At 38.7% G+C, this 16,583-nt stretch overlaps 2 protein-coding genes across 2 annotated transcripts in view; one reads left to right on the top strand and one right to left on the bottom strand.

Annotated features, from left to right (window-relative positions):
• Positions 1 to 772, top strand: part of slc44a5b (solute carrier family 44 member 5b) — a gene marked incomplete at both ends in the record, with an annotated part of 32,354 nt that extends 31,582 nt beyond the window's left edge. The window contains one exon of the mRNA XM_083887875.1: positions 657 to 772. Within this exon, the coding sequence (XP_083744001.1) occupies positions 657 to 772 (116 nt within the window). The remainder of the gene's footprint in view (positions 1 to 656) is intronic.
• Positions 773 to 5,939: 5,167 nt separating this feature from the next.
• LOC310925645 (LIM/homeobox protein Lhx8) lies at positions 5,940 to 13,433 on the bottom strand (the record flags this gene model as incomplete). Its single annotated transcript, XM_083887638.1, has 8 exons — positions 5,940 to 6,016; positions 6,786 to 6,975; positions 8,514 to 8,609; positions 9,575 to 9,678; positions 10,487 to 10,707; positions 11,575 to 11,696; positions 11,867 to 11,992; positions 13,374 to 13,433. 8 exons carry the CDS (start codon positions 13,431 to 13,433, stop codon positions 5,940 to 5,942), a joined length of 996 nt encoding a protein of 331 aa, XP_083743764.1.
• Positions 13,434 to 16,583: the final 3,150 nt, after the last annotated feature.

Genomic DNA, 16,583 nt, shown 5'->3' with positions numbered 1-16,583 from the left:
TGTAACACAGCCTTAATCGTTGTGCTTGCGCTCACAGGAGCTCGCGTCCTGGGCTCCGGCCAAAATGTTGACAGAGGAGACTGCAGTATTTTACTCACGGAACAAGATGCACACTGATGCGGTTACTAAAGCAACACTCCAGTCTTGCTCGGTGTCAGTTACTCTCCTATCTGGCTCCTGTGCATAAAACTATTAACTTTTGTGGAGTTTTTGTTTTCTTTGGAGCTGCTGCTGCAGGAGCTGCGTGTTTGTTGATCTTGGCAAACTCCGATCCTACACGAACTACAACAGCTCGCTCACTGCTTGTTACTGCTTTAGTAACAGTGGGTGGAAGTCAGCCACTGATGTTACCTGAGGCGTACAAGAGGCGCACATAACTTTGCATCTTGTAGATTCACTACAGAGGAGGTTATTGTGGAATTACTGGCTTTAAAATAAACAATTAATGCATACACAGTCACTTTAAATGTCAAGTATCCTGTCAGTTGTTGACTGATATCTTCTGTAACTCTGTTTCTGCTCTCAGTTAATTCCTGCATGTCTTTGTTAATTAACCTCTACTAAGTCTTTCTCTTCTTTCTCTTCCTGCCTGTCATTCTGTGCACTTTCCCTCCTCCTCCTCCTCCTCCTCTCCCCGTGCTGTGACCTGGTCTCAGGTGAAGACCTGGAGAGGAATGATGGTTCTTCCTCCAGGCCCTACTACATGCCACCTGGCTTGCACAAGATCCTGCGCAAAGGAGAAGAAGGTGCCAAATCTCGCGCTGGCTCCTGAGCAACGTGCAGCCATTTTTGCTGCATCTATTGACTCTCTCGCACACTTCCCCCAGATAAACTATAATGTGCAGGGGCCTAGATGTTTGAGAGCAAGTATTGTAGGGCTAAACATCAAAACTGGATGCATCCCTGCCTGGTCCCGGATGACGCGGACATGAAAGGACAGGCTTTTACGACAATTTCTCACAGAAAAGGCATCGGGGATTAGAAAAAGGCGTCTGATTACTTCCTCTCTCAAGCCAACTCAGATTCTTGCCTTTTTTTCCCCTGCTTTTTTCTTCTTTTCTGCTGACCTCTGCCTTATTGAGAGGGTACTTGTCAACTTAAAGGACGGATGCACAGACAAAAAATAATAATAAACATGAGCATTTTTACCGACAAACAAACATGAGGACCTTAAAAATGTACAGATGCCACTGATGAACTACAGCATAAAGCATCACCGTTAAAAGAAAGAGGTGGTGGACTCGCGGTCACTCTTGGCGCACTTCAGTCTTCTAGTGTAAACTCATGTTTTGTATGCACTTTCACATGTGGGAAAAGAACCATGTGATGTACTTTTTTCTGCCTGACATGATTGTTTTGCTGGCTGTTGATGTTTACCATTGTTTTTTGTTTTTTTTCGATCCACTGTATTTATACTAACACAAAACACACAAATCCAAAATGGTGTGTCTACTGCACTTGGAAAAACAGGTTTCTCCTCTTCTTCTCTTAAAAAGGTCACAATCATTTCAAAGTTTCCATTATGCTCATAGACGTACTGTAGACCAGACGGAGAATTTGGGGGAGGTCAAGACTTTAAAAAAAAAAAAAAAAAAAAAGATATTTTATGGTTTTCACTTCAAATCTGAACTGAACCTGAGAGTTTTCAGGAAACTTCTGAATGCAGCCACTAGTTTATGTGCCTAGTTGTGGAAAAAAGAAAAAAAAAGAAAAGAGAAAATGTTCCTCTTATTCTGTTGTTTTAGATATAACACCAGGAACCTTTGCGATACAATTTATAAAAGGATGTCAAAGCCATTTTTGGTAATTTTTTTATTGGATGGTTCAGATGTAGTGCTGTTTTAATACTAAGTGTAATACACACATCTGTCTGGAGGCGATTCAGTGTTCTTTTTGTATAGGGGACTTTTTTTAACCAATGAAATCCAATGACAATGTGAATCATTTTTTGGAATAAACATAAATGGTTGGAGTATTGTCCAGTTGCGCTTTCAACGTAGCGATGTGATCAGATGAATCAGGGGGGTTTACAGTCACTTTGATGTTTAACACGCGCATTTTCATGACTTTTAACACACTGCTGCTGCCTCCTAGTGTGGGACCTGGAAGTGAACGACGGCTCTGCTGTGCGGCCTTACTACATGAACCAAACCCTGAAGGGCATCTTCAAGAAGAGGTCAAGACGCAAGGTGAGACGAGGTCGTCGACCAGAGTAACGACAGTGTTGGCAAATGTGGTGTATGTGTATATATACATATATATATATATGTATATATACACTGTAATGGACAGACAAACTGTATGATGTGCAGATCTGACTATATTTCATTTACCTGCACAGTACTAGTTGAATTATGTGGTACTTGTATTTATTGCTAACTCCAAGAGTTTATATGAAAAAATCATTCATATATACATATATATGTATACAGTTTTTGATAGATAATGAGGTTTGTTACTTACAACATTTGTATCAGGTTTATTTGTTCTGGGAGTTCTTGCAGTTGCCATTTGCCACCACTTGGTGGTGCCAGTCGTTACCAGACCTTTTTGCAGTGTGCGGTTGTTGAGCCAAATGCACTTCTTTTTGTTTTTTTCTTTCCATGAAATAGTGTATTGTGAACTCATCTGTGGATTTTTATCACAGTATTTAATGTCTCACATTGAGAGAAACAGGTCATATTGTCAACGTATATCATATTGTTTTTCTGTTCAAGTGTTCATGTGTTCAGTTGTATGTGATTTGTTTTGATTTTGCAGCCACACAGTTTACATTTACATGTTTTTGTTTGTGCGACAGACGGTTAACAACAGGGCAATTTGGGATAAAACCAGGTAACTAAAAATCATAGGTTTCACAAATCACAAACGACAACAAAAACAGAACCCTTAGGGTGTGACATACATACAGTTTCTTTAGTTTTTAAGCTGGACTTAAAGTCATACTCCATCAAAATGTTGGTCACTAGTTTCAGAGAGTTGCCTCTTCAGGATTAAAAAAGCAGCTATTGAACATGTTTACTTGATTAATTTCCAAATGATCATAACGTCCTCAGAATCTAGTGTTTCATTCACTCTCTAACGCTGTATTATATACAGCAACAAACAGACTGTGGACTAAAATGCAGTGGTTTGAGAAGTTTGTGTTTATCTTTGCAGCTTCATTCTCTACAGAGGCTGAATCTATAATGACCAAAATAGATTTCTGGCTACTGTTATATTCATATGAGATGTGAAATATAACTGTGCTTTGTATTGTAGAGCTATAAGCATTTCATTTACTTGGTGTTAAAAACCTACTCTGCTGTATTTATGTCAGATTATGAGCTTCTATGATTTTATAACACTATAACAGCTATGTGAATCCAGAATATGATCGACTTTCTTTGTATTATAAAAAAAAAAAAAAAAAAACGACACAGCATGTGCAGCAGGCTGTTATTAAGCCAAACAATAAGAACTCTTGGCACATTTTACATGTGGAGTCCTTGTGTCCTCCACGTATGAAACCTGCGATGAGGTCACCTCGTGCGTCTCTTTGTGCTGTACGCCTCTCTGTGACCCTCTGATCTCTGAGAATGCGACTGGTGTTTGTGAGGCTTCCTGTTGTGTTTGTCAGACCTCCTGCACCCTCATGGTGCCTCGGAGTGACAGCACACGGGCAGATTTACACACACTGTCTACCCCTGTTTGAGCTCAACACGCCGGGACACGCACGACGTTAACCATTCAATATAAGCAAAACAAGTCGTACACACAAACTTGTTGTGTGTATGAAAGAGGAGACACGGTGCGTGTGGTGCTCAGTTTGGCATATTACACTTGCAACATGTCATTATTCAATATTTTATGGGCTTAAATCTACTGTTCTCTTAATTGTTGCATCTTTCTGTGCATGAAACGCAGGTTCAGTTTCATTCTCATGAGAGTGAATACCTGAGATCTGATAAGGGGAGTAAAAGCTGTTTTTATATGCTTCTCTCTCCCTCCCACGTCTGGAAATTAGATTCTTTTGGTCAACCACAGTCAACAAGTACACACAAGTAAAACTTCTCTCTTTGTTGGAATGGGCGTCAGTTTTCTTACTGCAAACTCTTAAAAATAAAACTCTCAAGATGCAGCGCTTTAAGCACACAAAAAACAAGGCCTGTTGTTTTTTTGGTCTGTAAATACACTTCGGCGTCATTTTTGGATCATTTCCAGAAAAAACTGATCAATTTTAAGCTTTTTAGTATCCCATAGAATTTGATTTAATGCCAACTCCACAACTGTAACAGTCAACAAGATGCTGTATTTATGGATTCTAAGCCTTGGAAAAGTATTCATGAACAAGTTATGTCACATGACAGAACCGTATTTGATGACTTATAGAAATCGTTTAAAGTACATAAACATTTTGGACACAACGTCCTAATCTGTAATTCTACAACACTTTTGCGTTTGCATTGCTGTACTTACACGACAATTTGTGCTATCGAAAAAAATTCCAGCTGTTTCTGAAACCTGAGAAGTTGCACATTAAATCCGACATGTGGTTATTACGGTAATTTCAAGGAAGCTGGAGAATCAGCATCTCACAAAAAATCTTAAATATGTTGCATACTGTTCAAACTTAACATGCAAAATCTGTTGTTCATGTACAAATTCAGTGTGTTTTTGTTTTTTCTTCACTTTAAATTGTTAATACACTATTTTAACATGCAGTAAATTGGAAATAACTGCCAGGTATTGGAAGTTATTCTGGAAAAAAAAAGATGGACATGTTGAGGGTGAGGTGTTAAAGGGTTAATGTCCTGCTCCAGACTGTTTCAGTCATTCTTGCCTTTGTCTGATATTTATTCACTAAATGAAAGCTATTTTTTTAAAGAATAAATGACGTGCCTGTATTCAACAGAATATAGATGTGTGTTTTTTATTGTGTTTTCATCAATAAAGTTTTTTCTACACACCGTGGATCTCTGCATGTCCTCACTCATTCACAACTCCCCCCGCTGTGTGAAATTAGACATTTTATTTTGAAAACAGACTTCACATACAATAAATAAATTAAAATTGCAAATATATTCAAACACTGCTAAACAAACAAAGTTCAAGTTCATCTCGGGGGGGGGGGGGGTTCACGTTGAGTAGCACGAGTACGTCAAACTATGTCAACGACTACACAAACAGAGTGAAAAGGATAATAATGATAATGACATATATTACGTCACAGTCCTGCGAGGTACACTGAAGCCTTTCCACCTCCACGCTGTATGGTCAAATTTAGGGTTGGGAATTATTGTATCCGTTAAAAAATGCACCGACATTAACATCAACGGCTGAGAAAGGTTTGAAGATTCCCTGAAAATGAAATTATATCAACTATGGAGATTTGAACCCATGAGTCTGAGCCCGTGTGTGTGTTTGTTTCCCAGCATAGATACTGACCTTGTAAGGACCAGTAGTCCTTATGGAGAAGCAAAACTTGGTCCTAGTGAGTGAACCTCATTTTTGAGTTAATGGTCAAGTTTAGACAGCCAACCGGTGGCGCAGTGGCTAACATTGTTGCCTCACAATAAAAAGGTTCCACTGCAGTTTGCATGTTCTCCTTGTGTGTGTGTGTGTGTGTGTGTGTGTGTGTGTGTGTGCGTGCGTGTGTGTTCTTCCACAGTCCAAAAATAAAATATGCAAATTAAGTTAATGGGACGCTCAGAACTGACTGTAGGTTTTGAGTGTGAGAGTGAATGGTTGTTCCTCTGAGTGTGTTGGCCCCGCCCAGGGTGAAAAATTAATGAATGAATTGTTACGTTTAGGGCCAAGACTTCAGTTGTGGTTCGGTGAAGGTTAGGGTTAGGCATAAACCAGTTTGAGTAAACACTCTGTGCTGTCCAAGTGAATGGAAGTGGATGCGCTGTCCTTAAAAGAATAGACAAATCTGCGTGTGTGTGTGTGCACACGGCTCAGGCGTGAGACACAGGCAGGGAGGTCATGGCATGGGCTGGCAGCAGTGGCTGAAACATGGATGGAGGAGGGTGCACTGTGGGCACACAGAGCACCAGAATCATTACAGGGATTCACACACGTCTCATTAAAAACAAAGCTCATTCTTTCTGATCATTGTCACCAACATGAAAACCCTCAATAAATCTGTTACAAAAAGAAATAAAGGACCACTTTTCTTTTGACTTAGCGACCAAGAGTGATGTACAGCATATTAATAACCACATAATTCATCCTTCAAATATGTTTATAGGCAGCTTTCTTCATCTGTGACATCATTTTAACAAATACTGTTTTCTATGTTCATCTAATAGCCGTATATTTATGATCTTTTTTATACCTTTGCATTTTTCCTCTTAGTGTAAAATATACAATGAGCTTATCGAAATATACAAGTCAACTTTTATTTTTATTCTGAGCAATAACTTCATATTTTAACACAAATAAAAGAGACAATGGAGCAGCCTCTACTTGTTAAAATACAAGAGATTATTTTCTATTTAACTTAACCTGAGCAGTGCATGATTCGAAAAATAATCGTGGTTTTACAGTAGATTAAGTCAGATTAGATTAGGTGATTCAAATAGCTATGCTAAAAGGAATAAATAAAAGTTTGATTTGAACACAGTTCACAAGTGATATAAGTTTTTTTCATTGACTTTGGTGTATTATCACATGTGGACATTTCTCGTGTAATTGTGCACACAAATGTGAGTTCAACAACACACGCGTGTGAAAACGTAAATAATAAACAATATAATAAAATCATTCAGGTAAAAAGAAATCATAAAAAGTCTGGTTCTCACTGTCTATGAAGGAGTGTAGTGCTGAGAGCATTGAGCCCTCTGGGCCTCCGTACGCCGTGTACTGCAGCTCCTCGGGGGTGGGGGTCGGCTGTGGGGGGCGGCTGGGCTGCAGGGAGGTCATGGGGGCGCTGGAGCTGTGGTTGGGGCTCACGTGCTTCTTGTGGCGCGCTCGGCAGTTCTGGAACCAGACCTGAGTGAACGGAAAGAGCTTTTGAAGGCAGGTGTTTTCTGCTGGTGAGGGAAAAACAAACACTTTTTCACATTATTAATATAATAATGTCGTGATATGCGGTATGACGCAACATGTTCCACTCCATTTGAATGTAGCGGGGCCTTTAATTTTCAAACTCTGCCCTGAAGGTTTTTTCCATGAAGTGACAAGAGGAACGACTGCATTTGTTGTCAGAGCATTTTTGCATTTTACAACGATCCTAATACGAACATTTCAGCTATTTAAACACACTTTAATCATATATATAGTAGATGGAACAATAATGGACATATGACTGATAGTGGTAAAAGGTGTGTTCTCTTGGCTTTAAGATAAGATTTGCATAAAGTAAACAGTACACACTTTGAGGTACTTTACATGACCATCTTTTCCATGTAATGGTACATACAGTGCTTTATGCCCTAAATTAACAGCGATAGTAATTATCAAAATCATTATTTATGTAATGATTAATACACCACTATGTAGAAATATAATTATTATTGTTGAATGATTCTTGATTAAGATGTCAAATTTTGTTCATTTATTTAGTTTTAGTGGTTGAATATTGTGCTTGGTTAATTTCTGATTTCTCAGAGAAGCCCAGTAAGCCGCCTCAAATTTTAGTATAAAATGTGTGAATTCAGTTTGTTATTTACCAAATAAATAACAATAGCATATTTAGTTTTAAACCAAAATATCTATGTTTTCTCATTTTTGGTCTAATAAATATGTTAAACACTGGATATTTATGTGAAGACATTGTCTTCTGTACTCATTTTCTAAACAGCTATACGTTGCATATTTTGCCAAGTATTACAATCTTGAGCACACAGAATAAGACACAGATTAAAGTCACTTTAAATCACTAAAAAAATGTATCTGATGAACTGACATAAGGATCCTCTGAAACCAAGATTAAAGCTGTAGTGTGTAACTTTTGAACAGAAACAAACGCCTCAATGTTGCGTTCAAACAAACGTTGTGAGTGCAACGAGACTCAATCAGCTCCACTTGACTCTCTCTGGATGACTGGTGAGTTATAGGAGTGTTTCCATCTAATGTTGCTTGGCAACATTGGCGCACTGCACACAGGAAGTGATTAGTTTTTTTTATACCAGGACAGACGGAGGCAACAGGGACGCTGCGCCGTCAAAGCGCGGCGGCTACAAACACGCTGGTGTGCGAATGGAAACACAAAAAAAGTGAATTCTGCTGCTCAAAAGAACAACAACCCAGGGACGCAGCAGTTCCATGTCCCCACCCACCTCAGGATTGCTGCTGTATACACACAAACGCTCCCTAAGTCAGATCTGGTAGTGCTGATCCTTTTTTCAGATGAAAGCTACTCATATATTGTTTCCCTCATATTAGTATCATTTATTTTCTTATTCATCACCTTTTTTATTATTATTAATGCTTTAATAATGTGTTTTCAAGCATCTTGAATGTTCCTGTGGGACTAATAAAGGACTTGTTCCTTCATCATCATCATCATCATCATCAGCTTCACTGACCTGAATGACTCTTCGACTGAGGCCCGTCTGCTCCGCCAGCTTCTGTAGTGTTTGGGCGTCTGGGTTGTTGTCCTGAGCAAACTGGCCCTGCATTACCTGCAGGTAAAAAAGATCAATAAATCACATTTACTTTGTTGTAGAATAAAATAAAGATTCACTCACGATTGTTCTGACCTCACAATGTCATTGTATTGTATAATGACAATAAAGTCATTTTCCTTCCTTTTCTTTTCCTTTGAAATAACTTTAATACAGTTTATTTTAATTATCCTTAGAAGAGAGAGGATTTCAGCTGCTGTTTTCCACTATGTTATAATGAACAGTATATACAGAGGCAATAAACATGTGCAATATACAGTGTCTTATATTCTTTATTTGTGTGATTTCTGCACAAATATTGCTACTTTATATCACAACTAAAAATGTGATATAAAATGAATCAAAATAAAAAAAAACTTTAATGTGTGACCTATAAACACAAACCTCCAGGATGTCCATATAAGGAGCTGTGTATTATTCCCACGGTAATTTACCATGGCTGCACCTGCAGCACAGATCCGTGCCGCATGAGCACTAACAATTAATATTTCATTTGAACGCCGGATTTTTTACACCAAAATCCAACAACCTGGCTTTTATTGGAATAATCTGGATTGACACAGTTCATTAGAATTAACTGTGGAGTGTGATATAATTAGGCTGCCCACTTCTTTGGTTTAAATGAGTGATTATTATTCCATTGGTTAATTTTTTTTTTTTTTTCATGATAGGATTCTGTTGCTACACATGCAGCAAAAGTTCAAGTATTTTTTATTTTTTTTAAATGACATGTTTACTCACTTCTGGGTGATTTAATGCTCTTTTCTGACCGTTTCATCATAGAAATGTAAAGGCAGAAGCCAATATTTTTTCTTTATCTTAACACTGGAGATTTTCATGCTAAGAATTCTATGAATTGTAGTTAAGTCTTTGTCTAACACTTCATATAATGACATGTTTGTTTGTTTTTTTCCATCAGTAAATCTGACTGGTACTTGTGCTGACGGATGATGGAGGTTAACCTGCAGCTGGTCGGCGGTGAAGCTGGTCCGAGCTCTCTTTGAGGGTTTGGGCTGGTTAATCTCCTGCTCAGTGGGCACAGCCCCCTCCATGTTTACATTGTTCCCTGAAACAAAGACAGTGCTATTAGAAAATCAAGAGGTCTGTGTGGTTTCTGCACAGGAAATCAAGACAGACGGTTGTGTATGAGTTCATCTGCATGCACAATAAGAATATACATGGAAATCGTTGGATGGAGTTTAAAACTTGTGTCCAATTTGTTTTTATAAGAATCCACAGACAGAGGGTGAATTACAGGGAGGTGAAGTGATGATTGCACATATATGAGATTTTAAAAAAACACTCTCTTCACTATGTTTTAAACTGAAACATATTTAGCGTTCTTCTTTTGGAAGCAGGTTTTATTGATACGTATTATAACAACATATACCAACACTGATACCTGATTAAATATGGTCTATTTATAGTGATGCACATATTTTGGAATTAAAAATATATCACAATAAGGAGTCATGGTGACCTGTCCAGACTGGACCTCTGTGTCAGCTGATTGGCTCCAGTGACAGAAGATTTATGAATGAATGTTAACATTCTGACATTTCATTCAATGTTTATCCCAATAACTAATATTTTGATTTTATGAAACAAGTTGCCCTCCTGCAATTTTTTTTTTAAAGCCCCTCTAGTCATTTCAGTCAGGTCTGACTGTACCAAATAAAGACATTTTTTAAACAAATACAATCATAATTTAATTAGAAATAAGTTATCATCATTTTTTGTGTTTCAGAACATTGGTTAAATTTACAAATATATATATTTAGAGAGTATATGTTAAACATCTATTAAATAAAACAAATAAAGAAGAAATAACAACAGTATAATACTAATAATAATGTATTTTGGCACATGCTCACCTTTCTCCACGGCTCTCTTCAGGTTGTCCAGCATACAGTCGTAGTGGACTCTGCACAGAACCTTCTCCTCCACCAGAGCGAACTCCTCGCCCGTCGACAGTTGTCTCTTACAGGAGAAGCAGGCGAAGCAGGCCAGGTGATACACGTTCCCCTTCGCCCTGCGGACCCAGTCCGTGGCGTGGATGTTCCTGCCGCAGCACGCGCACCACGTGCCGTATCTTCTGCGGGTGAACGACATGCGCACGTCACACTTTAGCGCGTGATCCTTTTTTTTTTTTTTTAATTTTCTCTGACTGTTCCCACGACCTTTATTTTTGACTTGTTGTACAGGACAAGAAAACGTATATCCCTCACCTCACCCTTCCATTCCATATAAAGCCTTCAGTTTGCATCAAAATTCTAGATATGTTTAGTTTGTTCATTCTGAGCTGCTGTAAAAACATAAAGGTCCGGAATGGTGGCCTCTGTAGATCTGATCCAGCTCCTCATATAAATAAAAAAAGGCCAATAAAAAAACTGAACAATTCACAAACCAGGTGATTGTACAGTCATTTAAAATATATATATAATTTTTTTTATTAAGTAATTTTATCTTCAATTAACTGCCAAATAAAAAATACATAATATTCCACCTAAAATTGACACACTGGAGCTTTAATAAAACTCTTCAAATCAATTAAAACTGGCTAATGTAGGTGGCTGGATGCTTTACTCCACCTTTTTTATTTATTTATTCCACATTAATATCTGCCAGATTATTGCTGCTACCTGAATACATCAGATTAATGGCATAAAACAGCATTTAACCCAATTATCTGACTCTCACAATTCTGAGGTCAAATGCAGCGATAATTTATTCGGTTTATGTGTTTGGATAAACTTAATGCGCTTTTGTTTTCCAAATGTTTTAAATTAATTAAGCTATTATTATTGTTGTCGTTGTTATTGTTATTACGCAATTTCTGAAAGACTAAAACATAATTATTGCGCGTTACATATTTTAACACAATATTTTTTTTGTTCCTGCAATTTCGTTTCAGTGGCTTCATTTTTCGTTGGATCAGTCCTCAAAGAATCGATGCGCATACCGAAAGTAATCCACTTTGCAGAAAACCTCCTTTTCTTTGATGTAACAGCTCGTGTGGCTGCCAAGTGAAGTCTGGCACACGCTGCACGAGAGACAGCGCACATGCCAGCACAAGTCGTTCACCTAAACCAAAGAAATGGGGATAAATTATATAAAGTTTGCACAGAGTAGACGCTCTAATGCCTGCGAAACCACAGCAATGCAAACCCAACAAACACAAACATAAATCCGCTCCAAAGGTTTTGATCGATCGACACACACAAAAAAATAAAAATAAACATGGCTGTATTTACCTTTAATAAATACTTATCCACAATTTCCTCGTTGCAGCTCGCGCACACAGTTCTGCCCAGCAGCGGCGCAGATGCCATCGTCTGCAGCGACGACGCGTCTTCATCCAAAACTTCCACCGGCGCGCCCTGAAGGCACCGAGAGCTGCGGTTAGAAAATTACGCACACGAACGCGTCGCCCCACACTTTGAGTACAAGCAGGATTAGAACCCGATATGCCTTTTAAACTCCCTCCACCTGTCGCTGGTGTGACAAAAACACACCTTTATAATCTGTGTGTACATTTTCACTTCACTGCAAAAGTCACCGAATCACATACTTAATCATTTACAGGCTTAAAAGAAATGTAGTAAAACAACAAAGACATTTATTTGAGGGACGTTTTTAAAGAAACGAATTTAATGATGGAGAAGAATTCAATGATGTTTTGCCAATTCACATAAAACAGGCAAACCTGCACCAAGGCCGCTGAGTTTCCCACAGTGCTATTTTTTACACTCTCTCATCTCGCATAATGAACAAATGCCATTTAAAAACACAGTGAATCCTCAAATTGCATCAGCACTAAAATCTAACCATTGCTTCTCTGGTCCTTAACCCACAACTCCAGGAGCTTTCATCAACATACGTCCATTATTTTTTTGACTTATGTTGCTCACAAACACTAATAACAAACTTCATCCACTGATGGCCTCAGTTGAATCCCCATGTCAGTCCTACCATGATGTCTCCACTGTCCTCTGAGCACGTGCCCAGCAGCTCCTCGTCTCCCTTGCAGTCTTCACACATGTCTGTGGGAGGACGCCGTGTCTCTGACACGCACACTGCCGTAGCTGCGTTAAATAAAGCCCCCCCCCCCCTGCCCCTTCACACAAATATCATGGCGCGCGCTTTTCACCATGACAACGGCGGGCACCGCGATTACCGAAATGACATTTAAAAGAGAAGTATAGCCATTACTTAGAAAAACAGACAACACTTGAACTAATACCCACAGTACTTAATCCCCACGTGCATTAATTTCTTCAGATCTGCATTTTGTGAGGCTGGCCGCGCGTGCGCCCACGTGCCCCGCCGTACGGGACCCCGACGCGCCAATTACGCGCGTCAATCACAAAGAGCAGCGCCGGGTCTCGAGGATAAAAAGGGGGCTGATTTATTTAATAACAGCAATTAAAAAGGCTAAGTTCACCACAAACGTCTGCCTCGGGTAACCAAAAGGTGAAGAGGTCTCATTAACTACTTGAGGTTTAATTGCAGAATCCAGGGAGGGATAATTTCCCTCCACAGTTCTGCAAGTTGTGAAAATACCGAGGTGTCAGCGCGTGGAAGTGTGGCCTTTAATGACAGACTGACGTCCACTCTGATTTAATTGACAAAGCAATTTTAAACACTATTTAACTTCCTGCGTGATTCGCACTGACTTCACGGTCCAACCTGCAGCTGCGGGGGAGACCAACACGCGCACCTTGTGTCCTCCAGTGTCCCATCATCATCATCATCACTCACCTCATCATCGTGCTCGCCCACGACGCAGCACTCCACTTTCACTTCGCCCTTCCAGCGCATGTCTTGAGTTGCGTCCACGAGTGTTTTTTTTCTGCTCCGGGACTCCTGCGTGGATCTGTCAGTCAGTGTGTGTGTCTCTGCTGCGTGTGTCAGAGGGAGGATCAGGGTTCATGTTTTCCTTCTGCTGCTCTGTCTGAGGCCGCGCCTACCGAGGCGAGAGCGCGTGCTGTGTGGTTTTATATGAGCTGTGGAGAGGGAGAGGGAAAACACACACATCTGTCAAAATGAGTTCAGAATGATGTTAAGTGCATTTTTAATTGAAAAGACTGGAACTAACGTTCTGCTTTATGTGCAGTCATAAAGTGCAGAATAACACTTTACTTTTATGATAGTACTGTACTCAGTATTATACAATATTCCAAAGATGGTCCCTTTGTATGAAAAGCTTATAAGGTCTAATTGTTGTTAAATATGGCTTATGTTAGTTTTACAATAATTAAACCATGATATGAAATACAGCAACTACTAAATTACAGTCAATTTAACAATAAATATTTAAACCTCTGGTGAAAATATGACCTTGTATTAAGGAACTTAACCGTGTATTTAGATTACGTTTATGTTCAATTATACTTTACTATTTACATTATATTACACTTTGTGACATTTGTAAAAACAAAAGTGCCCTTTTAATAGAGTTCATTATCATTATTATTATTATTATTATTATTATACAGCATTTTTATTGATCCTCTACATTAATCTGACACCTGTTAATACTTTTCACAATAAAAGCCTGCACATGAAACATTTGATAGATAAGTAAATACGATGCATATTAAGAGATTAAATTACAATAGAAGAGAAAACAGCAAATATCAATGTCATATATTAGGGAGAAAAAAAATCTACTTAATTTCTAATCCTGTGAGATTAGATAAGATTAGAATCCCACTGTGTAAATTACATATAATTATTATAATCAATTATTGAATGTCTGTTATTTCTGCAGTGGAGGTTTTGGTTGTTTCTTGTGTGTGTTTTTGGAAATTGGTGGCCGAGTTTGCACAGACAGTAAATAAACTGAGGACAAAAAAAGTGCAGACTTCAGGATCTACAGTATGTGCATTTCTTCTTCTTCTTCTACTTATAATCATTTCTGGCAGGCTGTAAACGGAGAGGTGTAGCGCCCTCCACAGTAGAAAGTACTTTATTGAAGTTTGTCTTTAAATTGTAGATGATGTTTCTGCACTGATGCCTTTTTCCACATCACATTGTCTGCGTATTATATATTTATACACATACATATATGTATATATATACATATATATATACGGCTAACCAACACACACATATTGCCAATATATTAGGTTCCCTGCACCAGTCAAAATACAGTAAACATATATGATGTACAGCAGTGCTGCAGCGGTGTGATTAAATCAGTATCCAGACAGCAGTCTTCGACTTTGTTAGAATTTTAAAATAACATGTTTGAAACACATCTGACAAAATCACAAATTATTAATTTATATATATATATATAGTTTTATTTTATGGGTCAAAATAACAGGTACCATTAGTCAACCTTGGAAAATGCCTGCTACAATTGAGGATCCTCCACTGAGGTTAAAACACAATGTGTGTATTTTCTGTGTTAATTGTGCAGCATAATAATCACGTCTTAATGGTTTATTTTGGTTTAAATCACAGTGCCTAAATAAACCATGGAATAATGGACAACACAAGTATCCAAACACACTGGTGAAAACGATATATGCACCGGAGCTTAAACACAACACCTGGATTATGTTAAGTACGCGCAGTACTCACTCACCCACATATAATTAAACACTTATCATCCGCAGAGACTCTTCCTTAATAGTTTGATGACAGGTGGAACAAAAACATGTCTCTTCAATCCATAGGTGCTGACGGATGAATAAACCTGTCAGTCATTTGTTTTAAAATGCTGCAGCAAAGTGGCACAGGAATATGATCTGGTCTCAATTTACATTATTGTTTCTATATCTTCAGCTGCATCCATGCACTGATGGACGGGGAGTAATTCAGAAGGTCCAGTGTGTAACATTTAGTAAGCAAGTGGAAGCTTTTAGGGCTGGGTCGTACTTGTCACATTCCATGTCTGAGGAGAACTGCGTCGCATCTTGGCATGAGTTTACAAGCCTGTAGCTCATCTCATACTTTAACAAGGCGTCTCATGCAGACTCCCTGTTCATATTCCACTTTGTTTCCTTGTATTCTTTGACTGTACTGTACTGGCCGCCTCAGTTAAATAACCTCACGCAAGTTTCCTTGTTGACATCATCCTTGTGGTGTCTTTGGATCAAAACAAGAGCCTGTCACCAACTGGATGCTACAGAGATCATGGCGCATATGCCACGTGAAATCAAACTGTTACTAGACTAGGAGTGGGAAGCACAGGGTACATAATGATAAGATACACATGGTCCACGATACCAATAATATCACGATACAGCGATTCCGTGACAATCAATATATTTGCAAAACAATCATGAAGCGATACAACATGATATCTGTCTCACTGAAGAAAACAAAGTGTTAACATGAAAAGTTAAAAGTGCAGGATTTCTCTATTTATTCACAACACAGAGAACAAAGTGCATAAGGTGTCTATGTGTTGAACATGGATGGAGCATCTCTTGACTCTCTCCACCATTGTGCCACTGTAAACACACTATTCTTCTGTCAGGTAATTTCCACCCAAGTTTCCCCTCATTCATGTGAGCAGTGACACCCGGTGAGTAAAAACTGGCATGAACTGTTCACTTTCGACGAGTGTTTCTCAATCCTAGTCCTCATCACAGGTGGAAAAAGTACTATAATATTGTGCTATTGTAAAAGTACTAATACTTTGATGAAATATTACTGAAGTAGAAGTAAAAAATTGTTCATTTGAAATGTACTTTAAGTAAAAGTTACTTAGTTACTTTGCATGTGGTGTGAGGGTAGTAGAAATATGACAAGGGGTCAGAAATCCAAAACTATTTTTGAGCTCACGCGCCCGGCCCGACACAGGATATTACGTCACTTTTTGTGTGCGCCCTCTATGTTCACGCGTCAGTGCTGGTGCTAATCACATCATCATTCGTCTGGTTCTGGTGTATATTTTCCCCCTGTAGGTCTTCATTGTGCTGAATTTTTATTTTTACTCAGTAACGGATAGGATTT

The sequence above is a fragment of the Microchirus variegatus genome, assembly GCF_963457635.1.
Source record: "Microchirus variegatus genome assembly, chromosome: 4".
Classification (NCBI taxonomy): Eukaryota; Metazoa; Chordata; class Actinopteri; order Pleuronectiformes; family Soleidae; genus Microchirus; species Microchirus variegatus.
Note: the sequence above shows the minus strand (reverse complement) of the source record. Positions and strands in the feature narration are given on the sequence as shown.